We start from the raw sequence: 27,203 nt of genomic DNA on the forward strand, positions 1-27,203 counted from the left end.
TGACCTCTAGCACCTAGTGATGAGGGTAATTATTTTAGCCTTTGTTTAGTAAAGGGGAAAGAGAGAGGAAAGAAAGAAAAAAAAAAGTTTGGTAGAAGAGAAAAGAGGGCGAAAAGGAAAAATGAGTAGAAAAAAAAGAAGTAGGTCCCACAGAAAATTTTTCTCTCCAATTTTAAGGAGAAACGTGGGTGGAATTTTTTTCCTCAAACTAATAAGAAGCTTAATTACTAATATACAATTTACTCATTTGATTTTAAAATTACAATCAAAAGGGTATAAATGTAATTGTAAAATAATTTGACTTTCTTTCCTTCCACCCTACCAAACAACTATGATGGAAACGCACTTTCTTTTCCATCTTAAAATTGATATTTCCCTCTATTTTTTCCTTCCATCCTAATTTATTCATTCATACCAAACATAGTGTTAATGAAATAGTGTGATACACTAGACTCAATTTATTTACAAAGTTGTATTTCTATTATATGCTTTACTTGTAGCAATTATGATTGATAATATTATCATAATATTATAGTTTATTTTCATATTTATTTTCACAACATATATATGTTGTTGACCCTGATTTTGGTCAACGACACGGAGTCTAGGAAACGACAAGAAAATGATATAGAGCTTGAAAATAATCTAATGGAAAGATAAAGAACACAGTGATTTACAGTGGTTCGGCCCCAAGAATTGGTAATGACCTACGTCCACTTGATACTATTATTAATATTAAACTCTCAAGGTGTGATCAAAGAACAAGGGTTCCTGAGTTTCACGGACCATAGAAGAAGAAAAACAATACAATGAATAATAGTAATATAATTCTCTCAGGAAAAAGAGATCGATCCCCTTCTTTGAGCTATTTCTTTTGTATTTATAGGCTCAGGAAGAGTTACATGAATTAGGAAATAATATCTATCCGTAATGATCAGATCTGCAAGTCATAATGAAGAGATATTCTTAGATATCATCACAACTGTACAGATTTTTACATAAATGAACTATCATACGACCAACCTGGTCGTACACAAAACTTGATCTCGTCGTGCAGAAATAATGTCGGTCGATAGGCGAGCCGTATCTCTGCTACGTGTCTGCCACGTGTCAAAAATCCTTCCCACGTCATCAGCAACTGATTTATGGATAAACATTTGCCCCCCAAGCTTATTTATTGTGACCAGCAATAAGTAAACTTAGGAAAACAACTTTTCATATACCCCACGAAATCTGTCAGAGCCTTCGTGCGTTTTTGAAAACAGTGACCTAATCACGTCTAATCAAGACTTTTCCGTTTTCAAGAAACCATTCCGACGGCTGTTACACTCCCCCATGCTTTGAAAAAAGGCAACTCATGATTACCCCTTTTTGGCATACATCAGCTCTATAAATAATCCCCAAAATCTTCTTTTAACTCTTTAGACGCCATCTTTTGTCAAGAACTCCCAAGAAAAATATCTCAAAGTCTCGAACTTCAAGGTTTTCAGACGTTTTGCCGAGGAACTCTCGCCTGCAAACTCGAAGTTCCTCCTTCTCAGAATCTCCAATCTTCGCTCGGGTAAACTTTCTTAGATGTTTTACCCTTTGAGATGCCATGCATGATGCTCCTGTGCTCTGAGACTTTTCGTGTTCTTGGGTATAAATTTGTGAAGATTTTGCATATACCATTTGAAGCTTTATAGGGTAGTGTATTTTTGCTCTATATAAGTTAGGAATCAGTTTGATAGTCATGATCATGGATTTAGGGCGTAAAATTCGATTTTTAGGCTAGCTGAAAAACTGGGTTTTTCCCGCCCTTTTGGAGTTGAAAAAGCTTTTGTCAGAAAAAAAAAATTTGTTACTTTCACTTTTTGATCCGTTTTTCAAACTGCTCACATAAAACTTAGTGTTTCGGTTGAATGCTGCTGGTCGATAGACGCGAGCAACGTTATTCCAACTTTCAACATAAGCTCCCAGGCTGTGCATCTTATCTCCCCCTTTGTCTGTTTGCAGTTCATATGCAAGACCCGTGGGGCGGAGAAAAACCCATTGACGACGATCTATTGGCTCAACTGCTCGAGGATGAAGAACAACCCTCGATATTAATACCTGATATTCCTTTTTCTCACATTAATCCAAACACTTCCCCAGTTTTGACTCGAAATATGGCTCGCACCAAAACTAAGGCCCATAAAAGAAAAACTTCCAACACTTTTCATCAACCTCCTGTTGATGCTCCCTCGACCAGTGGTCGAGACGAAAATGCCCCCGATCCAAATATCCAATGGCATGCCCACCCTCGGCACGTTATTTAGCCGGATGTCGAGTGGCATGTAGTCTCTGAGAGTAGGGTGACGGTCAGAATGATCGCCAACTACTTAAGAAAATAAAATCTGACAGGGGTGACCCTAGTCAAGCCCAACCCAGACGAAAGGGCTAATCTGCCTGGAGGTGCCTACAGTGCCTGGTCGCGGTTTCATGTTGAGGCAGGAGCCACTTTGCCTCTTCATCCATTCTTTCAGGGGGTGGCCAACTATTTCGGAGTTGCCCCCTTCCAAATTACCCCAAACGGATATAAGATGCTTGCTGGACTCTATATCCTGTACAGCCAGAAAAAATGGCCCGTGCCGTCGCCATATGAGGTCAACTATCTGTTCAACCTCAAATCTAACCCCAACCAAGAAGGCACGGGGTTCTTCCATCTTTGTCATCAAGAAACCGGGCGCACTTTCCTGACTGATACTACCCACATCTCAAACGTGGGGAGGTACTACCAAGAGTACTTCCTTACGCCTGACCTGGTCGCGGACAACTTGGCTTTCGCACGAGGAGGTAAAACTTTTGCATCGCTGGCTGGCTTCTTCACTTAGTGTTTTTCCTCCATAATGTATTAAACTTTTAATATGTTTCAGGCCCGTGGCTGCGACCAAACCCAACTCCGGGAATGGAGTCAAGAGCGGCACTCTTAGCCAGCATGTTAGATGCTGAGAAGAGTGTCAAAAATCTAGTTACAAAGGCTAACCTTAGGTTGGCTGGCCTCTAGGATCCTCAATCAAATACGAGGGGGCCTTTGGCAGGGAGTGCTCACGCCGAAGAGGAACCCGAGCAGCAACCCCAAGCGTCTCCTCCATGGAGGAGACCAACTGGGGTCACGATCAGGGAACCTGCTAGCACTCCTCGAACAGAGAGGCCCTCGGCTCCCAAATTAAAAGGAAAGCAGAAGGCCACCGAGCCTGCCGAACTCTCTGACGACTCGTCGGATGACAACGGTATAGTAATTTCTCTTTTAAACAATTTGTCAATTTCCTGTCATCTGTTCGATGGGGACGTTAATTTTAAATATGCTCCACACTTAGGGCCAGAATTCTTCGTATCAAAGAATGAGTGTAAGACTAGTAGAGTCTGTAGTGTAGCGACCAGTAATAATAGCTCGGGTATTAGACTTTGCAATCCTCTTTTGTTTCTTTTTCTGATGCAATGTGTTTGGCTATTCATGCTATCTCATGGTTTGACTTTGTTCTTGCTTTTTAGGTATGGATTCCACAAATGTCTTCGAGCTTTACAACAACCCAGAGGTTGTTGCTACCCCTCCTAGCAAAAAGAAAGCCAGCAAGAGACATGCTGGGGAGAGCAGCAAGGCACCTGCGGCGAAGAAGGCTCAGGATGTAGGCCCTCAGGAGGAAGGGCCTTCTGCCACCGCGACTCCGTCTTCCCCCCGCGAGCAGTAGACTCCATCTGCTGCGGCCGGGTAAACTCCTTCTCCTGCCACTCCATCTGATCAAACCCAGCAGGAAGGTCCTGCTTCAACTGGGAACCTGATGGTTGGTCGCTCCTTTAAACTGATCAAGGAGAGGCTTACCAAATCACCAAGCACGACTGCTGCCGAGCAGCAATGGCGGCTACGGAGACGATGGGTGTTGACCCAATTCTGAACCGAGCCCTGAATGAGTTCACCAGCATAAGTTGTTTCCTTTGTGAAATCAGGTCTTCAGTAATTTATTGTTTGTTTAATATTTGTTCTGAATGTAGGCCATGCTAACCCTCACTGTTGGCCGCATCCACCTGGGTGCCATTGCCAAGGAGGCCAGGACCTCGGACCAACGGCACAAGGACAAACTTAAAGCTGCCGAGGCTAGACATGCTGATTAGCTGGCGGTGGTGACCGCGGAGAAGGCCAAACTGGCAAAGGAGTTGGAGGAGAAGCTAAAATCTTTGGAGCAAGCCCGTGAGCTGAGGGACCAATATAAGGAGTCCAACCGCTCTAACTATAAGGTGGCTAAGCAGCTCAAGCTGGACTTGATCGCGAGCAGGCTAGAAACTAGAGACATGGAGGCCCGAGTCAATGATTTAGAGAAGACTAATGCTACCAACTTAGAGAGGTACAAAAATGCCACTCTAAGGTGCTTCTATGATTTCTGGAAGCACAATCAGGGTGCCAATTTTGACTACCTTCCTGAGAACGCAAGGGAAGCTGAGCTGGCTCGTTGCGCGGCTCAACTGGCCGAAGAAGAGGGATCGAGGGTCCCTGCTTCCCCCAAAATCTCGCTGGCCGTCGGGATGGAGGGTGCAGATAATGAAGTCGTCGACTAGACTCCTCCCCAGGATCCTCCAGCTCCTCAAGCTCCATGATTTTTTTCTTTTATATTTCTTTTTTAACTACACGACCTACAGGTCGTGATGTAAAGACAATATAATTTTTCTTTGGTTTTGCTGCACGGGCAGCTTTTACTTTTATTTTAAACAACTACATCCAAGAAGTCACTGCTTGCGGTGTAAAAGGATCATTTTGATATTATAATATATTTGTATATTATAACATCTAATTGTTCGCATGACCGAACTTAGCATAGCACTTTGGCTTGATTTAACAAAATACTAAAATTTTGAAAAATACTCTAAGTGTCGTAGAATGATTTCCCTTATTTTGCTAATGTGTTTACATACCTTTTAACGATATGATTTGCTTGATTATACCTCGTATGCCCCCCAAGTGATCGGGGAGCTTTAGGTCCTTGGTCACTTGCCTTAACTAGAACCTGCCCAAACGTTACTGCTCGTAGCAATGTGAGTAGAATTAAAATACAGCAAAACAACACACGTAATGAGCAAATACTTGTAATAAATACAATAGTTGGCAAGAAATGAATGGCTGAGCACAGTCCCTTTTATTCTCATAGTAAATGGACTAAACATGTCTTTACGAGTGATTAATAAGATCTTACACAAAACTTGTAAAAAGTAAAATTTATACAAGCCAATTCTTTAAGAAGAATTTTTCATTGATAATACTTGCGCAGGTGTTCTCCATTCCAATATCGAGGAATGAGATCTCCGTTTAAGCGTGAAAATTTATAAGTGCCTAGGTGAAGGACTTCATCAATCTAGTAAGGCCCTTCCTAATTTGGCCCGAGTACTCCAGCAGCTTGGTCGTGGGTGTTAAGAAAAACTCTTCGGAGCACAAGGTCTCCAACACTGAATTTTCTTTCTTGAACTTTGGAGTTGAAATACCGGGCGACCTTCTGCTGGTATGCAGCTACTCGGAGCTGGGCTTGTTCATGCCTTTCATCAATCGAGTCCAAGGATTCCATGAGTAACTGGCTGTTAGAATCTTGGTCGTATGTTAATCTGCGGTGAGAGGGCGCATCCAACTCAACAGGAAACATGGCTTCATACCCGTATGCCAAGGAAAACAGGGTATGACCTGTTGTTGTTCGGTGGGAAGTTCTGTACGACCAGAGGACTTCAAGCAACTATTCTAGCCATGCTCCCTTAGCTTCTTCAAGTCTTTTCTTCAGTGTATCCTTCAACGTTTTGTTGACCACCTCGACTTTTCCATTTTCTTAGGGATGAACGACTAAAGAAAAGCTTTTAATAATGTCGTGACGTCTACAGAAATCTGTGAATAGATCACTGTCGAACTGGGTGTCGTTATCTGAGACTATCTTTTTTGGCAATCCATAGCGACAAATGATGTTTTTGACCACGAAGTCAAGCACTTTCTTCGTCGTTATGGTCGCGGGTGGCTCAGCTTCGACCCATTTGGTGAAGTAGTCGACGGCAACCACTGCGTACTTTACACCACCTTTCCCCATAGGCAAAGATCTGATTAGATCTATTCCCCAAACCGCAAAGGGCCATGGACTCTGCATCTGCTTTAATTCATTGGGACCTGCTCGTGGGATCTTAGAAAACCTTTGGCACTTGTCACATTTTTGCACGAACTCCATGGAGTCTTCATTCATTGTTGGCCAGAAATATCCTTGCATTAGGATCTTTTTCGACAGGCTTTGCCCCCCAGCGTGGTCCCCGCAAAAACCTTCGTGCACCTCCTTCATCAACTCTTTGGCTTTCTCCTTTGTAATAAACCTGAGAAGTGGCAGTGAGTATCCCCTTCGGTACAGAATTCCATCGACCAGGATATACCTAGCAGCCTGCCGCTGAAGGGTCCTAGCTTTGTTTTTGTCCGCTAGTAGCACACCGCTTGATTGATACTCTACATACGGCGCCATCCATGTATCCGCCATTTGGATGACTAGAGAGGTTTATGTTGCTTGGATGCTGGGTGTGGGCAGTCGTTCGACTGGCACTATGTTAAGAGTATCAGCATCTTTTGCACTTGCCAACTTTGCCAAAGCGTCTGCATTGGAATTCTGATCACGAGGCACTTGTTGTAGAGTGTATCTGCTAAATTGGGCTAAAAGATCCTTTGCTTTGTTCAGATAGGCGACCATTTTTAATCCTCTTACTTGATACTCTCCCAAGATCTGATTCACGACTAGTTAAGAATCACTGTAAATATCAAGCGTTTTTATGTTCATATCCTTAGCTAACCACAGCCCAGCGAGCAATGCTTCATATTCAGCCTCATTGTTAGAGGCAGTGAAGTCAAACCTTATTGCACAGTGAAATCGATGCCCTTTCGGCATTATCAATATCACTCTTGCTCTTGTGTGGGATTCGTTAGATGATCCATCAGTGAACAATTTCCATGAGGGTGCTTGGGTTTGACATTCAGGCTTGCTAGGCTCCTCGATCTGCTCGCTACCTGCAGGTTTTGTGAACTCGATGATGAAGTCGGCTAAGGCTTGCCCCTTTATCGCTGCTCGCGGCAGGTAAGATATGTCGAACTACCCGAGTTCGATAGCCCACTTTAGTAATCTTCTGGCAGCCTCTGGCTTTTGCAGGACTTGCCGAAGAGGCTGGTCAATCAATACCATAATTGGATGGGCTTGGAAGTAAGGCCGCAGCTTCCTAGAGGCCAATACTAAGCAATAGGCTAACCTTTCGATGGGGGGATATCTCAATTCTACTCCGATCAGCCTTTTGCTTACGTTATAGACATCCTCCTGTACACCTTCTTCTTCTCTCACCAGAACAACACTAGCAGCGTAATCTGTGATTGCCAGGTAGATGAACAAAGTCTCCTTATCGACTGGCTTTGATAGAATGGGTGGCTGTGCCATATGCGCTTTCAGTGCTTGAAAGGCCTGTTCGCACTCATCTGTCCATTCGAATTTCTTGTTGCCTCTGAGTAGATTGAAAAATGGGACACACTTGTCCGTTGATTTTGAAATAAATCTACTGAGGGCGGCCATTCTCCCAGTCAGGCTTTGAACGTCTTTAACCTTCACTGGCGACTTCATCTCGATCAGGGCTTTTATCTTTTCGGGATTAGCTTCAATTCCTCTTGAGGTAACTATGAATCCCAAGAACTTCCCTGATCCAACTCCGAAGGAACATTTGAGGGGATTCAGCTTCATCCTATATTTATTAAGGACGTTGAAGCATTCCTGCAAATCCCTTATATGTCCTTCTACCTTCTTCGACTTAACCAGCATATCGTTGACGTAAACCTCCATGTTTGCCCCGATCATCTCCTTAAACATATGGTTGACGAGTCTCTGGTAAGTCGCACCAGCGTTTTTCAAACCAAAGGGCATCACCTTATAACAGTAGAGCCCTGTATCGGTTCGAAAGCTAGTGTGATCCTCATCAATGGGATGCATACTAATTTGGTTATACCCAGAGTAGGCATCCATAAATGAGAGGATCTCATGTCCTGCAGTGGCATCAACCAACTGGTCGATCCTCGGGAGTGGGAAGCAGTCTTTAGGGTAGGCTTTATTAAGGTCTGTAAAATCCACACAGGTACGCAACTTTCCATTCAGCTTGGGCACGAGTACGGGATTGGAGACCCACGGTGGATAAAATTCCACGCTAATGAACCCATTCTCCTTTAGCCTCTCGACTTCTTCCTTCAAAGTTTTCGATCGGTCTTTGTCGAGCAGCCTTCTTTTCTGCTGAACAGGTGGGAAGTTTTTGTCAATGTTCAGGACATGGCTGATGATTGCAGGATCTATCCCAACCATGTCTTTATGCGACCAGGCAAAGACGTCCTGGTTCTTTTTCAAGAACTCCACCAGTGCTTGCTTTGTTGTTGTCTCTAAGTTTTTACCGACTTTCACAATTCTGGTCGGATTTCCCTCATCGAGTTGGACCTCTTCAAGGTCCTCGATGGGGCCTACTTCTTCTTCGAAATCCCCAAAGCAAGGATCTAAGTCTTTATCCTCACTTTGGGCAACGCCCTATTTGGTGAGATTATCACTTGAGCGGGCTTGAACATCGGATGCTATTTGCAACTCTTTTCCGGCGGCATCCCTCGATACACCCTATTTTGCTTTAGTGATCGAGGCGTTGTAGCATTCTCTCCCCTCTCACTGGTTTCCCAGTACGCATCCTACTCTTGCGTCTGTTTGGAACTTCATGGCGAGGTGTCACACAGAAGTGACGGCTCGAAGGTCAACCAGAATGGGTCTCCCTATCACGACATTATATGCCGAAGGACAATCAACCACTATAAAAGTGGTGAGTAATGTCCTGTTAGCAGGCGTGGTACTTGCAGTGATTGGGAGTCTAATTGACCCTACTGGGGCAAGCCCTTCTCCAGAAAAACCATAAATGGTTTGGTTGCATGGCTCTAGGTCCTTGATGGACAGCTTTATCCTTTCCAGCGAGGACTTATATAGGATGTTGATCGAACTTCCTGTATCGACCAACACCCTTTTCACCATCATATTTGCGATTTGGACATCCACGACTAGCGGATCGGAGTGTGGGAATCGCACATGCTGGGCGTCATCATCAGAGAAGGTGATCGGTTCCTCCTTTGTCCAAGCCTTTTTGGGTGCACGATCCTTGACACTCATCATCTCGATGTCTTGGTCGTGGCGTAGGATTCGAGCGTATCGTTCCCTCGCTTTTCCGCTATCTCCTGAAAGATGTGGGCCTCCGCGGATGGTGAGTAAGGTACCTACCACGGGAGCTGGCTGTAAAGGTGGCAAGCGCTGGCCTGTAGGCACCAACTCGTTGCCACCTTGAGCCTCTCGCTGAGAACCTCTCGTGGCTCGTACATATCTTCTTAAGTGTCCTTGTCTTATCAGGAACTCAATCTCGTCCTTCAGCTGGTTACACTCGTTGGTGTCATGCCCGTAGTCGTTATGATAACGATAGAACTTTGTCGAATCTCTCGTGGAGATATCCTTTCTTATAAGCGTGGGTCATCTATAGGGCACGCTCGATCTAGTCGCTTGGAACACCTCGGCTCGGCTTTCGATAAGGGCGGTGAATTTTGGTTCATACCGATTATTTTTGGGGCGTTTACCCTCGGAGGTTGAGGGTTCGCCATTCATTCTCTTTCCACCATTTTTACCGTTGCCATTCCCGTTTCCTTTGCCGTTGCCATCGGGCTTAGACCCGTTGGCGGCTTTGGCGGGATCTTCCTTGGGCCCCTTGTCCTTTGCTGGCGACTTGCCTTCATTGGCAATCGCGTCTTCGAGCTTGATGTGCCGATCAGCTCAATCTAAAAACTCTTGGGTAGTATTATCCCCATGCTTCCTGAGGAGACTCCAGAGAGGAGAATGGCGCCTAACCCCAGCGGTTAGGGCTATCATCTTGCCTTCATCGCCCACAGTCTTGGCTCCTGCTGGGGCTCGCATGAAGCGCTGAACATACTCCTTTAAAGGCTCCCCTTCTTTCTGGCGTATCTCGACCAGTTTATTTGCCTCAGTGGGGTGCACACGACACGCGTAGAACTGTCCGTAAAACTCCTTCACGAACATTTCCCAGGATATTATACTTGCAGGAGGGAACTTAAAGAACCACTCCTGAGCGGCATCAGAAAGGGTCACTGGGAAGATCCTGCAGCGAGCGTCTTCAGAGACTTTCTGAATGTCCATTTGTATCTCAAATTTGTTCACATGAGATACCGGGTCTCCGTACCCGTCAAAGTTTGGCAGGGTTGGCATCTTGAACTTACTGGGGGTTTCTGCCACAGCAATCCTTTGGATGAAACGAGTACCTCTCCTCCGATCGTACTCGATATGCGATGTCCGCCCCCCGACCAGCTGCTGCACAGCCTGGTTTAAGGCATCGATTTGAGCTTGAACGACTTCAGGAATTGCTGGGGCCTCTGGTGCCGGGGGAATGTACTTATCGTGCCTTTCTCGGCGGTCGTTGAGTACATCCCTCAAGCCATCATCTCTTCGCCGCTGCTCGCTGACTCCGAGCCAGCTAAAGAAGTTGTTTTGTCTGGGCTGCCCCCCAGCATTACGTCCTGCTTGTTGGTCTTCTCTAGGTGGTGGGCTTCTACCTCCACCTCTCTCCTCGTTTCTCCGACCAGCATTCCCTCTGCCTGAGTCGGCCTCATTGTAACCGTGGCCATCTCTGAACCTTGATTGGCGATGGTGGGACCGACTGTTTCCTCTGTTGCCTCCTTGGGCTGGAACTTCCCGAGCATTAGGGGGAGGCCTGCGCTGGTCGGTGGGTCCTCATGCATTATCATGCCGTGGAGGGCCCCTGACCGCAGAGCCTGTCTCTGAGTTCCTTCTATTGCCAGAAGGACCCTGCCCCCTGCTCGGTGGGTGCGGCTCTTCACCCCCCTGGCGTCTAGGGCTTCGGGGCTGTTGTCCGACCCTATTTTGCCTGGGACGCAGGGGATTGCCTCGACCAGCCTGGGATGGAGGCTGCATCTCAGGGTCCCTAAGTGGGACATCATCCTGAGGCATTGGTGGCTGCTTCGGCCTTTGAGGGCTTGTAGGCTGGAGCGGAGGGCTAGGATTGGGACCTCTTTGAGGTGGCCCACTCGGGGGTTGATTAGGCTGCGAGGCAGGTGCAGCCTGATTCCTAGCCAATTGGAGGGCTTCCATGGCATCCCTCTAACGACGGTCCATCTCCGCCTGTCTCTCGCTCAGCTCTTGGTGCTGGCGCTCTATCTCCCTCTGCTGTGACGCCATTATCTCGGCGGCACTCTCTTGATTGGCCCTCAAAGCGGCCAATTCATCTTGCAACACCCCCAGTGTTGTCTTCAGGGCCTCAAAATCTACTTCCTCCTCATCGAACTCCAAATGAGGTTCGTCTTCAGCCATGTTTGGTGGAGGAGGCTGGGATGGAGCGGTAGCAGCCTGTCCAGTTTTCTTGGTAGTCTTTGCCATTAGTTTTTTCTCGGATTCAAGTCTCTCAATGAAAGCACCAGATTGTTGACCTTGATTTTGGTCAACGACACGGAGTCTAGGAAACGACAAGAAGATGATATAGAGCTTGAAAATAATCTAATGGAAAGATAAAGAACACAATGATTTATAGTGGTTCGGCCCCAAGAATTGGTAATGACCTACGTCCACTTGATACTATTATTAATATTAAACTCTCAAGGTGTGATCAAAGAACAAGGGTTCTTGAGTTTCACGGACCTTAGAAGAAGAAAAACAATACAATGGATAATAGTAATATAATTCTCTCAGGAAAAAGAGATCGATCCCCTTCTTTGAGCTATTTATTTTGTATTTATAGGCTCAGGAAGAGTTACATGAATTAGGAAATAATATCTATCCTTAATGATCGGATCTGCAAGTCATAATGAAGAGATATTCTCAGATATCATCACAACTGTACAGATTTTTACATAAATGAACTAACATACGACCAGCCTGGTCGTACACAAAACTTGATCTCGTCGTGCAGAAATAATGTTGGTCGATAGGCGAGCCGTATCTCTGCTATGTGTCTGCCACATGTCAAAAAACATTGCCACGTCATTAGCAACTGATTTATGGATAAACACATGTCTATTTATTTTATGAGCAATATCACATCCATATATACACTAAATGTGTGTATATATATAAATAGAAAATACTCATTTGGCACCCTGTATTTTATCGAAATACATACTTGGTACCTTATGTTTTGAATAATACTAATCTGGTACTTTGTAATTTGAAATCATAAATATTTGGCACCTCAAACTTAAATTTTATCAATATGACCATACTATCCTCTATTATATGAATTTTAAATTAAAATTTAATTAGTTAATTACATATAACTGATAATAGTTTGGTCATATTGTTCAAATTTGAATCTAAAGTACCAAATATTTACAATTTCAAATTATAGGATACCAGATAAGCATTCTTGAAAACATAAGATACAAAGTCGGTATTTCGGTATTTCGATAAAACACATTATACTAAATAATTATATTCCCACATATATATATTAATAATTATCTAAACTAGTGTGACAGAGCTATCTAAACTCAGTGACGGAGCTAGGGGACTTGGTTGGCCATCGCCCCTTAACTTTTTCTTATTTATATCTTTGTAAAATGTATTTTTGAGAAAAAAATTATTATAAATATATGTAAAAATATATATTTACCCCATAAAATTAAAAAAAAAAATATATATACATTTCGTATATCTGTTAGTATATATTACTCGGATTTGGTTTCAAGGATGAATTTTAGTTTAAACACAAGTGGACAAAATAACACATAAGACTATCGTCAACAATATGCATTCTCATGTCCTTTCTCATCTTCCAAAACCTAATTTTTTCTACAATAATATTAAAGTTTATAATAGTAAAACTTTGAATAAAATTCAAATTTAGGTAAGTAGTGTAGTATGCAATCAAATGCCCAAAATTATAGAAAGATTTGGGAACAAATTCTATCATGTAGTGTGCCTTGGTTTTGGTTTAGATTTGATATATATATATATTGAGTTTTGTTTTAAGTAATTAAGTTCACTTCAATACAATTATTGATCAGAGGACTCAATGCTAAACAAAATTCATCCTTGAAACCGAATCCAAATAATAATAATAATAATAATAATAATCTCTATTTGTGAAAGGTATCAAGGATCGCTCCCTGAAGTAGTATCCACTAAAATATGTGAATAAAAGAAATAGGGTGCTTCTCTGTTACACCCTATTTTTAGATGTACTAGTGCTCTTTTTTCTATTTTGGATACTTTGATGATTTTTTACACAATATTTTTTTTTTATAATTGTGTATATTATACTTATTTACATCATTTTATAAATTTTATAAAATTTTTAAGTATTTTACAATGCAAATAGAATTAAAACATGTTAATTTTTAAACGGATAAAATAAACAGTCATATATAACAAATTATTTAAACTTTGCTTTTAGTATTATAAATTATTCAATATTTTAAAAAAAAATTAAAATATCTTCTAAATAATTACAATATACATAATTAAAAAATAAATTGTGTTAAAATCATTCGGTACTTAAAAAGAAGGGGTGTAACATACACCAAAAAAAATAAGGGGCGTATTGTAGAATTTCCGAAAGAAATATGTGAAGAAAAGATTTTCAGATTGTGTTAATGTGCTTCAGTGCAGTACTTGAAGTAGAAACACAGCTAGACAGCAAGAAAAAGGTACTCACACAAAAGCTCCCTACCCTAATTTCAAAATGGTTTCCTTTGGTTTTTCCTCTGCTCCATTCCCACTAGTACTACTATTTTCCTTCACTTTCCCACCGCATTTTCTCCCCCCTCTTTTTTACCACAAGCATTAATCAGATTTTTTCTCCTCTCCTGGAAAGCTCAAGGTTGAACAATTTTATTTTACTATTAAAAAAAAGGCAAGTGATATATTTTTGCTATGATGGCGAGTGATATATTAACAGTCGAGTTCTCACTTTTTTCCTAGCTACCATTTTCCTTCCTTTGTTGTTCTCCTGGAAAACCCATAAAATATTCTTTTTCATTTTCTGGGTTCAACTTATACAAATAAAAAATATCACACTAATCCACTTCTAGTTCTCGTTTCTAATCCACTTTTCCATTTTTTCAAGATAGAATATCCAAAACCCATCTCCCAAAACTTTCCAAAACCCCCAAAAAACAGAAAAAATAAAAAGAAAAAACTTATTGTACAATGTCTACGACACCAATAATTGACCAACAGCCACCTCCCATGGCTGTGGTCCAACAAGCCTACACAGCCCATTCGGGTCGCGGGTCGGTCGGACCCGTTATCGCTGTCCTTGCGGTGATCACTGTCCTCGGAGTCATTGCCGGAATGATCGGACGGCTATGCTCGGGTCGTCGGGTCATGGGTCACGGTCAGTACTACGATTTCGAAGGGTGGGTCGAGCGAAAATGTTCTTCTTGTCTTGATGGCACTGTCGGCCCTCCTCATCGGCCGTCGCCGCCGGCGAATGCTTCCAGCGGTGAAGTTCCGGTAGCGATGCCGGTGGAGATGCCTTCACAGACGAAGGAAGAAGAAGAAGAGCAAACCCAAGAACCACAACATAACTCACATGCAAGTACTAGTCACTCTTGACTGAGGATTTCATTGTTTCATGTTATTTGGGTTATTTTGATAATATTTTCATTTTTGTTTTTATTTTTGGGGAGGGGGATTTATTTCTTTTATGTTATCTTAATTTCTTTCTTTAATTTTCTTCAGCTCTTAATTAATATTGGAACTTGAAAATGTACATCATGAGTATGCAAGTAATTTGAAAATGGAAGATCTTTCTTTCTACAAACAAAGCATAAATTAATGCAAAATCCAGAGGAAATCATGGGTCATTATTTTATTTTGGGAGAGAGGGAACTTAAATAAATATTTGCATTGATGACTATTTCCAGACATTTGTTGTAGGATGTTGGCTAAGGTTCACTATGGCAATAATGTTTGTGGATTGTTTGAATAAATAAATCTGTAATCTCTTTTATCCTTGGATTCTTATATTACAATAAATCTGAATAAAGCCGTGTAAGTTACAATATTAAAACATTCCTTGTGTAGCGTAGCATAAGAGACAATTAATACGGCTCAGAGTTATCAAAGACTGTGGTTCAGCGTTTCATGCTCCTTCTGGAGTATTTATATTGAGGCTCCCAAGGCAGGCTAAAGATTGAGAACTACCTCCTTTAACAAAAAGAAGAGAATTTGAGTAATTAATTCAAATAATATTAACAATAAAAAAGCAGACAAAGTATAATAATAATAAAAAACAAAGATTTAAATTAATTATCCTTTTTTCCCTCTTTATGAGGTTATTGTTATGAGATTTGAACTTAAAAAGTTTTGTCCTTTTTTGAGGGAATCTGCAGAAGAAATTAAAAAGTAATGGTTCAGCTTCCACACTTCTTTTGAATTCCCACTAATTACTGCAGATTTATGTCTTTATTATAAAAAAGAAAATAAAAATAAATTAGGTAGGGTGATAATGATATTCTCTTTCTATTGTACTTTTTTTCCTAATAAAAATAATGTCATGTAATTTTAAATCCAATACTGAAATTGAATTGAATCTCACAAATTAGATAAATAAATAAATTATTGCAAATACACTTTAACTTTCTTTTTTCTACTCAAAGGTTTATTGCAAATCCACTCAACGGTAATGAATGATTAGCATTTTTGTTCACCAAATTTTAATATTATTAAATCGTACATCCTAAAATATATCAGCGTTTAAATATTTTTCCAAAACTATTACATTTATAGATATAGTTATTCAGTTAGCTTATCTTTATTTTGTCATTTAAATGATGATATGACATAAAAAATTAGCATTTTTACCATTAAATTTGACCAATACTAAATCGTGCCACTTTTAAAAAAAAATTATAAATTAATTAAATTTATGTTTTATTTATCTTAAAAAATTAATTTAAATCTTAAAAATAAAAACCATGAAGGATTAAGAATGTAAAAAAAAAATACTAAAATTTTAAAATTAGTTAACAAAATAAATTTTGCTCCGGCAAAAGTTTATGATTGCGTCGGCAAATGTTGCTGTTCTAAACCGATATTAGCTTTTTCCAGCACAATTTTGCGCTACGAAAAGTGATTTATATTTTTTTATAAAAATTAAAATAAATTATAAAAATATTAATTATTATTATTTAATAATTTTAATTTATATTAAATTAATTATTTAATTGTAATTCATTTGATAATTAATTAATTAATTAAAAATAAAATAAAAAATTCATTTGTACTTACTAAAAATTAAATTAGAACTATTAATGTTAATTGTCTATACTAAACATGAAAATATTAAAGTAGTATAGTAAATTAAAATAGGCATCGTCTCTAATAATATAAACTACAAATAAAGAAAAAAGGTCTTTAAATGAGTATTGGTGTCCTCATCATCCCCCGCCCCCGTCAGCTACTCCATCATCTCGTCATTATCAAGATCATCTTCGTGTAAGTCCACTGTAAAACTAGGAGCCATAGTGCCTATCTACTTCAACAAAGCATTGATCAAGGTCTCCTGTCGTCGCTGACGACTCTCAAGACTCAGATTATGCTTGAGTACTGCGTCCACCTAAGGTGGCACTTGCATAGACATTTGTGAAGATGAGGATGAAGGTCCTACCCTCTTCTTTCCAATTTCCTTTAGCCTAGGAAACACCCCAAACCTTTCTTGTAGCGTGAGCGGGGCCTAAGGACATGAGTGACAATGTCCATATCAGGCGGGAACTCACCGTCGACATTATTGCCAACATAGGAAGTAGCATATGATTGAAATATAATAAAATTGTTTTTTTTTATTTAATTCAATAAAATGTCTTTACATACTTTTAGGGCATTAATCCTAACAATCTCCCACTTGCCCTCAAAGAAAGTGAGATATCTCTCGTAATCCCATGTTGCATACATGACCCATAAACGACTTTACAGGAAGTGTTTTGGTAAACGGGACAGTCAGGTTCTGTTCTGACGCTATCTTCATAAAAGTCACACCACCTCGGTGCACAATCTCTCTAATCATATGGTAATTCCTTTCTATATGATTTCCTCTCTTGTGTTTTCTTGGTTCCTTGGAGTTAGCTACTGCTCCACTATTGTCACGGTATAGGATTAGTGACTTATCCATATCTGAAACTACTTCCAGATCATTGTAGAACTTTCTCAACCAAACTGCCTCTTTCGCTGCTATGTATTCGACTTCCATGGTTGAATCTGCTATGATGGATTGTTTAATACTCCTTCAGAACACAACTCCTCCACCAAGAGTGGACACTGACCAAAACGTTGACTTACGACTATATTTGTCTGATTGGAAATCAAAATCAGTGTACCCAATAGGGTTCAACTCACCCCCTGAATATACAAGCATATAATCTCTCGCTCTCCTAAGATACTTAAGAATGTGCTTCACTGGAATCCAGTGTTCCAAACAAGGATTTGATTGATAATGACTCACAATCCCTACTGCATAACATATGTTGGGCCTAGTACACAACATGGCGCACATTAGACTCCCAACTGCTGAAGCATAGGGATACTTTTTCATATCCTCTTCCTCATGAGGTGTCTTAGGACACTGTAGTAATTCCATGTCTAGTCAGCAACTGACCTTTCTTGGAATTCTCCATAGAGAATCTTTCAAGCACCTTATCTATATAATTAGCCTAAGAAAGTGCCAAGAGCTTGTTCTTCCTATTCCTTAGGATTTGGATTCCCAGAACATAGCTCACCTCGCCCAAATCTTTCATTTGGAACTTTTCAGCTAACCATTTCTTCACGTTTGACAATGCCTCTACATTGTTGCCAATAAGGAGAATGTCAGCCACGTAGAGAACTAGGAAAACAACCACTTTTTCTTTGATGTATTTGTACACACATTCTTCGTCGACATTTTGTTCGAAGCCATATGTTATAATTGTTTCATCAAAGGTGATATCCCAAGATCTAGATGCTTGCTTTAAACCATAAATGGATTTCAACAACTGACACACCTTTTGATCTTCCCCATTCTTGATGAACCCTTCTGGTTGTACCCTATAGATACTTTCATCAAGATAGCCATTTAGAAAGGCTGCCTTGACGTCCATTTGCCATATCTCATAGTCATAGGTGGCAGTTGTGGATCTGAGGATGCAAATGGATTTAAGCATGGGCACATGAGAAAATGTTTCTTCATAATTAACACCTTCTCTCTGAGTGTGGCCTTTGGATACTAGCCTTACTTTGAAAGGCTCCACTTTTCCATCTACACCTATTTTCTTCTTATATATCCATTTGCACCCAATGGGCCTGCAATCTTTAGGTAGATCTACAAGTTCCCAAACAAAATTGGAATACATAGATTCCATTTTTTTTGTTCACGGCTTCTTGTCATTTCTCATTTTCAGGATCATCCATTGTCTCTTTGGAGGTTAACAGAAAATCCTTGTCTGTATCAGAAACAAGGACATGTGCCTCATGTTCGTAGCGAACAGGTTGTCTAACAATCCTCCCACTATTACGTTGCATAGGGGTTTCCTTTTCAGGAATAGTGGTTTCCTCATTTTGTCATTTATCATTTAATGATGAAGATGATGGTGATGGTGGTGGAATCATATGAACTGTGAGTTCCTCCAAAACTACCTTGCTCCAAGGTTTATAGTTATTCACATAGTCGTGTTCAAGGAAGGTTGCATTTGTGGAAAAAAAATACATTTTGATCCTTGGGACTATAGGAGTAACCAACTCTTGTCTCTGGAGCGTAGCCCACAAAAATGCACACTTCAGACCTTGAATCAAGTTTCCCTGATTTAGGTTTAAGAACATGAGCAGGATAGCCCCAAATGTTGAAATGGTGCAAACTAGGTTTGTTTCAATTCAACAATTCCAGTGGCATTTTGCTTATGGTCTTAGAGGGGACTACATTCAAAATGTAAGTCTCCATTTGAAGTGCATATCCCCAGAATGAGAGAGGAAGTGAATAGTAGCTTTAACATTGACCTGACCATGTCTAACAAAGTCTTGTGTTCTTCTGTCAGAAACACCATTTTGGTGTGGCGTTCCAGGTGCTGTGAGTTGGTATAGAATACCATGCTCCAACAAGAAATCTTTGAATTCTAAATCCAAATATTCTCCACCTCGATTAGATCGAAGTGTCTTAAGAGTCTTACCTAATTGCTTCTCAGCCTCAGCTTTGAATGCTTGAAACTTACCAAAGGCTTCAGATTTCCCAAGCATTAAGTAAGTATGACTATATCTTGAGTAATCGTCAATAAAAGTGACGAAGTACTCATACCCACCTCTTGCTTGTACATTGGTTGGACCACAGACATTGATGTGTACAAGCTCCAAAGGTTCTTTAGCTCTATTGCCTCTCACTGAGAAAGGACATTTTGTCATTTTTCCTTCTAGACAAGATTCACAAACCAAAAGAGTTCCAACTCTTAGTTCTCTCAAAGGTCCATATTTTGTTAACCGATATAACCTGTCTAAACCTATATGGCCAAGTCTATGATGCCAAAGATATGTGTCATCCTCATTGAAACTTTTTGTCTTTTGTTTCCTTGCTGTTTTGCTACTTTAAATAATTCTAAGTTAAGCGTTATAGTCAGAATATTTATTTGCATGCTTAAAGAAAAATTAAGAATAGTCAAATTATAAATAAAATATTCTAAAGTTAATACATGCAATAAAATTCAAAATGTTAAAAGAAACAAACTAAGACATTGTTCAAACAACAATAAAGTTCTCTTTTAATAAAAACTAAAGAATTTTAAAATAAAATGACTTTCTCTAACGCTTTCTTGAACTAGATGCTTTCTCTCTCTTTGACTTCATAAACATCATCAACAACCTTCTCTGAATAGTAAAATTGTTAGTGGACCTTGAGTGTAAAATTCAGGATGACATATCTTTTTCCACTTAGTTATAAGAATGAATAAATCATATTTACCTTTCTTATTCTTCATAATTTCAACGATTATTTTACGCTTGGCCGATTGGATTTCATTCTCATAAAACCATTATCATATATGTGTCTATATGTAGCATGGATGACCTCCCACATATCATATGGATATTTAAGGTTTTGTAGAGTATTTTTGGTCTCTATATTTACTGATTGAAGCAAATAATACCTTGCCATATGATTTATTCTCAACCACTTAGCGCACTTAAACCGATCATTAACTGAAGCTTCTATTAATGGTTCTTGAATTGGTGGTATTTTAACACTTCCATCAAGTTCTCTCTTAGTAATAATATATCGACATCATGTCTTCAAAATACTATATTTTCATCATTAAGTTCAATCAATACATTGCAGTCGTTTTTAGACATTTTAACTAAAAGAAATAAAATACAACAATATTACTATTTGAATAGTATCAATTATTTGGAAAGTAAATATGATGCATGAATGCAACAATTAAAATACCTAAATAAACATTTACTATTCCATGATAAAACTACCCGTTATCCCCAAAAATTGGAGTTCGATGACGTGCCAATAGAAATGACAAATGGCAAGGAATGGTTGGGTGATCTGGCTTAGGAGTGACCCGGTAGACCAGTGAAGAATTTTGACTGGCCAGTCACACGTTTGTCTGCCCAGGCATGACCTTGTCCGACCAGTCACCTGTTTGTCTGCCCAGGCATGACCATGTCCGACCAGTCATGTGTTTATCTGCCCAGGCATGACCATATCCGACCAGTCATGTGTTTGTCTGCCCAGGCATGACCTTGTCCGACCAATCACATGTTTGTCTGCCCAGGCATGACCTTGGCTAACCAGTCATGACCATGTCCGACCAGCCAAGTGCATGTCTGCCCAGCCAAGTGCATGTCTGCCCAGTTAGGTGCGTGTCTGCTCAGTGAAGGTTTGGCCGACCAGCCTGAATGTGATATGGATCGACTAGACAGAGCAGGGCTATGCAAGAGATCCCAGAAACGGCTTCAATAAGAATCGGTTTTGGCTTGTGCGGGAATCTCTCAGTTTATCCCACGAATATAGTATATTGTTATATTTTGAATATTATTGTAAATTAAATATAATGAGAATAACAAAATATCCCGATTATGGGGGGATACCATCTGTACGATCTTGAGCCTATAAATATAAGGCTTATGGCATCATAAAGAGGACTTTGGAACTTTTGATTCGAATTCTTATTTTCTAGAGAGAGAGAGTACTTGTATTTGAGAGAATTCTTGTATTCTTGGAATCTGCACTGAAGAAACTTAGTTAACTCAGGTTCATCTGATCTTGAGTGCAGATCAATAATCACAACTCTAAGTGGATTAGGCTATTACCAACACATTGGGGCTGAACCACTATAAAAATCGTCAGTGTCGTTTATTTCTCTTGAAGGTTTTTGTCGTTTTTGACGTCTACATGTCGTTGGCCAAAAACGCGGTCAACATTTTGGTTCTTTCATTGAGAGCCTGAAGAAAAAGACAGACGATCCCTGAAGTATTATGGCGCCTAAGAACACCAATGCGGCCTCCAAGAAGACAGGCTCCTCTAAAGAGCTTGCTAGATCAGAAGGTCCTGGCCCACAAGACCATGAGACTGAGCCTAGAGTCATGCTCGAGGATGTGACTCTAGAAGTTGAAGAACTCCAGGAAGCCATGGGGGCCTTCCAGGAGGAGATGGCACAATTCAACGCTAGACAGGAGGCGTTCGCTGAAGAGATGGCCAGGCAGAGAGCTGCGTTAGAGCAGCTAAGACGCGATATGGAGGCCAGAAGCGAAGAGCTCAGACAACAACATGAGGAGGTAAACCAGAGACATCGTGAAGCAGCACTTGCTCTAGAAGCGGCTACCCAGTTGGCCCAAGCCAATGCTCAAGCCGCAGCACAAGCAGCCACCCAGGGAGCAAGAAATAATATTGCTGGTCGGAGGACCACTGATAGAGCCGATTCTCGAGGACCGGGCAGAAGCAGGAGTAACCCCCCTGGTCGGGAAGATGATGGGGATCGATCCAGAACTGCCTCGACGCAAAGGGAGCACTCTAGAACCCCCTTCAGGAGTCACCGATCAGAGACTTCTAGATCAGGGAGTCACCGATCGGGCAGTAAAAAGACTCCACCCAGGCAGGATCAGACCAAGATTCCTCGAGAGAAGAGAACTTCACAATTCAAAGATGGGCATGGTCGTGATGAGGCTGATAGTCATCACACCGACCAGTCAAAGGAAAAGGAGGGCAATGACCAACAAGGAGGAAAAGACTGCCCGGGGCGTACCGAAAGGCCTCCACTGCACCCCGGCCAGCAGTGTAGTGGGAGAGCGCAAGTCCTGCGTAGTAAGCTCTCTGAAAAATCAAAAAGTACGGTGTTCGATCAGGCAGGAGAGCATGCTTCCCGGAAGGATCTGAGGGACGTTATCACCAACAAGAGGAGGACCGTCCCGGTCGGAGGCAAAATCTGAACTGCCCTGCCAATTAAGCAGAAATACTCGACGACAGTGCACCAGATGGTAATGCCCGACCAGGCGGTCACGACCTTGGAACCTCATCAGTTGCACTAGCCATCCAAGCCCAGCTTGACATGCTAACAGCTGCAGTGCAAGGTTTGTCAAAACGACCTTCCGAGATAGACGCGATAGACCACCAGAGTGGCAGCCCATTTTATGCCCGAATTAGAGCAGCCCAGCCTCCGGCAAAATATAAAGCATCGGTTCTGCCAATATATACAGAAAAGGCAGATCCCATTAGACATGTTGGGAAATTCGAGGACCAGATGGAATTGCTCGGAGTAAGTGACGATTATCGGTGTAGAGTTTTCCCGACTACATTGTAGGATACTGCCCAGGAATGGTATTGGAAGTTTAAGCCAAACTCCATTACCTCTTGGGAAGCATTCAGGAAGGCGTTTTGTAGACAATTCAACACTACCCGAACTCCACCAGTTTATGCCAACCACTTGGCAGATATCAAACAAGGAAAAGATGAGTCTCTAAAGAATTATATACAGAGATTCATGAGATAAGCCAATAGAGAAACTGCTGTAGGAGACGAGGGGAAGATGGTTGCAATATCTACTGGGATAACTTATCGGAGCCCTTTGTGGGATAGCATACATAGAAATATAATTCAACACTTTAACAATTTCTTGACCGAGCAGACAAGTATATGAAATTGGATGATGCAATCGAGAAAGAGGAGAATGGCATAAACAATCCGGGTGGATCAACGGACTCTCCTAAGGATGGTGGAAAGAAACGTGGAAATAACGGGTCTGACCACCATGAGGAAAAGAAAGTAAAGTTGAGTTCGAATGAAAAGCCAACTAAGTATGAGCCTCAGTTCACTAACTACACCACTCTCTCCTAAGGCAGAGATATATCTTGCTAGTCATGAAGAGGTTCCCTACAAGAAGCCTCCCCCCATCAGGAAAGAGGTGAGGAAGAGAGATATGAATAAGTTTTGTCGTTTCCATGGAGATTATGGTCATGACACGAATGAATGCAATCACCTCAAGGACGAGATAGAATTTCTTCTCCGGTTGGGCAAGTTGAGGAAGTACCGGGCAGAGACACCCCAAGGAAAAGGAGGTAGCAACAATCCTTGTTTCAAGCGACAAAGATCTCCACCCTTGCAGTCCGGACCTGTGGACTTTACCTTAGACACTATATGTGGAGGTCCACACTTGGCTGAGGAAAGCAACGAAGCAAGGGAGAGGTATGCTGAGCGGGAGTGCTAGGATCAGAAACCACTGGAGTGGCGAGCATCGGAGGATATATTATTTCTAAATACCACTTTCAGAGTGGTAGCTTGATTTCGAGTTGTTTGACTTATTATTTAAGTTTGGTTTATGAGTTGGTTATTTGCTAACCAGTCATTTTATTTTTGAACAATTTTGGTTGTTTAAGACTCGTTATTAGACATGTTTTGTCCTTTTTAATTTACGAGTAATAAAAGAGACTATGCGCAGCGTGGTCGATTCTTGCTACAAATATGCATGTGTGTTAGTTATCCGAGCAGTGTTCAACTGGTTGGTAAAATCGGACAGTGTTCAACTGGTCATATGTTCAAGCAGTGTTCAACTGCTCGAATATTTTCCATATATTCTATGTGTTTCACGAGTAATTAACTACTCGAACAGATTCGGTCAAGTAGCAAATGACTAAGGATCTTTCAACCCTCGATCACCTGGGGGGCACATGGGGTATACTGGTATATAATTTAACACAGGCAATAAGAGCACGAGTTAATATATCTGTTTTTAGGCTGACTTGTAAATTTTCGAAGTCCAAAAAGGCCATTAAGCTAACTTGTTTGACAAAGCTTAAGTAACTTGGAATTTTTTAAAATTTCAAGTTAGAAGCAGATGTTTGTGTGACAATAAACATTATGCTCATAAAATGTTAGAGCAATAAGAGTGTGAGAAAGTATACTTAGTCTGGACTTAAGAAATGTCTAAAATTTATAAGTTAGAAAACTAAGTACTCATGTGAAAATATAAGGCATACACCAGAGTGACTTTACTATTCACAAAAAACTTATAACTTTTTAAGTCTAAAAAAGACTTAGAATGTTTTAAGTTAACAAAGAAAATTAAAGTATAAATGCCAACAACTCAGCTGTAAGAGAGAAATATCAAATCTGCTAAGCAACAATTGTCTTCACAAGAATAAAGAGCAAACTACTAGCCGGGTACAAGGTTTAGTTGATCAGGTACAAAGTTTTCCTGGTCGGGAGAGTAGATACAACTTCCCTGGTCGGCTAAGCATGTATCACCGATCGAGTAGGAAACTTTGTTGTTTAGCATAAATAACATCGATGAGTATCTGGAGTGGATCAAACAAACACGAGCAAATGAATGCAAAGTAAAAATATTTACTACACAGTGAAACAATTTCTTTGAGAAGAGAAGTCAATTTTTCCCAAGATTGATTGAGAGAAATCATTCTCTCAAAATACTTTTGGGAAATTCGAACAAGGTGCTTTGATGATTTTTTGGTAGGGAAAGTTTTAGGCATAGGCTTAAATGGCTATGTCATGTGCCCAAGCAGATGCCGAGTGTGCTGAAGTAGGCCCCCGCGTGCGTGCGAGGGCTGCATCCAAGTGGTGTCTGAGCAGTTGGGTTGCTTCTGCGCGTGCGTCCGATTGGCTGGGGGGCTGCATCCGAATGGCTGGCTAGGCATCCGAAGGCTGATGACCGAATGGCACACATCTGAGGGCTGGTGTCTGAGCAGCCAAGGCTGCGTCCGAGTGGATTTGAGCTGCATCCGATCGGGTGTGGTTGTGTCCGAGCAGCATTCGTCCGTGCGGCTGGGGTGCTAAGCCTTGGGCTGTGTCCGAGTAGCATTCGACCGTCCGAGCAGCATGCGTCCGTACGAGCAGCATGCGTCCGAGGAGCTAAGCCTTGGGCATCCGACCAGCCAGTGCCGAGGTGTTCGAGTGCATGTCCGAGGAGCATCAAGGTGTCCGAGGGGCATCAAGGTGACCGATTAGTGGGCATAGAAATTCAAGACTAAATCTTTTGTGTCCAAGCAGCTTGGGGCATACCCATTGTCCGAATGGTTAGAAAACATAATGACCAATTAACTAGAAGGTCCAAAAGGACAATAAATCTCAAGGACATGGGGCACAAACATGTTTTCTTACTCATGGGATACTACCACACGATCAAAAAATAGAATTTGAAGAAATCAAAAGCCAAGTTCAATCGTGGGATTACGTGAAAGTTATCGACCGAATGGAAGCTTTTGGATGACCTCAAAAGCATTTTGCTAGAAGAGAAGTTTATTATGTGAGTATATCATATAATAAACTTGGGGGGAAAATGTTATCCCCAAAAATTGGAGTTCGATGACGTGGTAATAGAAATGACAAATGGCAAGGAATGGTTGGGTGATCTAGCTTAGGAGTGACCCGGTAGACCAGTGAAGAATTTTGACTGGCCAGTCACATGTTTGTCTACCCAGGCATGACCTTGTCTGACCAGTCACATGTTTGTCTGCCCAGGCATGACCATGTCTGACCAGTCATGTGTTTGTCTGCCCAGGCATGACCATGTCTGACCAGTCATGTGTTTGTCTGCCCAGGCATGACCTTGTCCGACCAGTCACATGTTTGTCTGCCCAGGCATGACCTTGGCCGACTAGTCATGACCATGTCCGACTAGCCAAGTGCATGTTTGCCCAGTTAGGTGCGTGCTTGCCCAGTGAAGGTTTGGTCGACCAGCCTGAATGTGATATGGATCGACTAGATAGAGCAGGGCTACGCAAGAGATCCCAGAAACTGCTTCAACAAGAATCGGTCTTGGCTTGTGCGGGAATCTCTCAGTTTATCCCACGAATATAGTATATTGTTATATTTTGAATATTATTGTAAATTAAATATAATGAGAATAACAAAATATCCCGATTATGGGGGGATACCATCTGTACGATCCTGAGCCTATAAATATAAGGCTTATGGCATCATAAAGAGGACTTTGGAACATTTGATTCGAATTCTTATTTTCTAGAGAGAGAGAGAGTCTTGTATTTGAGAGAATTCTTGTATTCTTGGAATCTGCACTGAAGAAACTCAGTTAACTCAGGTTCATCTGATCTTGAGTGCAGATCAATAATCACAACTTTAAGTGGATTAGGCTATTACCAACACATTGGGGCTAAACCACTATAAAAATCGTCAGTGTCGTTTATTTCTCTTGAAGGTTTTTGTCGTTTTTGACGTCTACACGTCGTTGGCCAAAAACGTGGTCAACACTACCTAACAAATAAAGTGCCGCCTTAGGGCCGCTCAAGTGAAATTCAGATAGCTTATAAGACAATCTTATCTTTATAATTTAACACTCAAAATAACTATTTATTTTCTCTTTTAAATATAAAGTACCGCTAGTTTGATCAAGATGCAATTATCCACTGAAAAATCTTAATTGCATCTTTATATGTGTAACCCATTATTTTGAAATTCATGACTTAACTTAGAGAGTGTTGCCTTAGGGTCGGTCAAGCCTCACATCACTCCTTCCTATTTTTGTAAGAAGGCAACCTTGGTATTAATATGTCTAGAAACCTTCCTTAGGGGGACAGAAACAAAGCTACCTCGAGACCCTATTCATATCTCACGGTATAGTACTAATAATGGAGACCATAGGTCACATTGAGATGTTCACCTTCTCTCACTTACTATTTAAA

General features: G+C 41.1%; 1 protein-coding gene across 1 annotated transcript; it reads left to right on the forward strand.

The window, feature by feature from the left end:
• The first annotated feature begins 14,237 nt into the window (after positions 1 to 14,237).
• Positions 14,238 to 14,645, forward strand: LOC133821628 (uncharacterized). The gene has a single exon (XM_062253810.1). The coding sequence runs from the start codon at positions 14,238 to 14,240 to the stop codon at positions 14,643 to 14,645; it is 408 nt and encodes a 135-aa protein (XP_062109794.1).
• Positions 14,646 to 27,203: the final 12,558 nt, after the last annotated feature.

This window comes from Humulus lupulus, chromosome 1 (assembly GCF_963169125.1).
Source record: "Humulus lupulus chromosome 1, drHumLupu1.1, whole genome shotgun sequence".
NCBI lineage: Eukaryota > Viridiplantae > Streptophyta > Magnoliopsida > Rosales > Cannabaceae > Humulus > Humulus lupulus.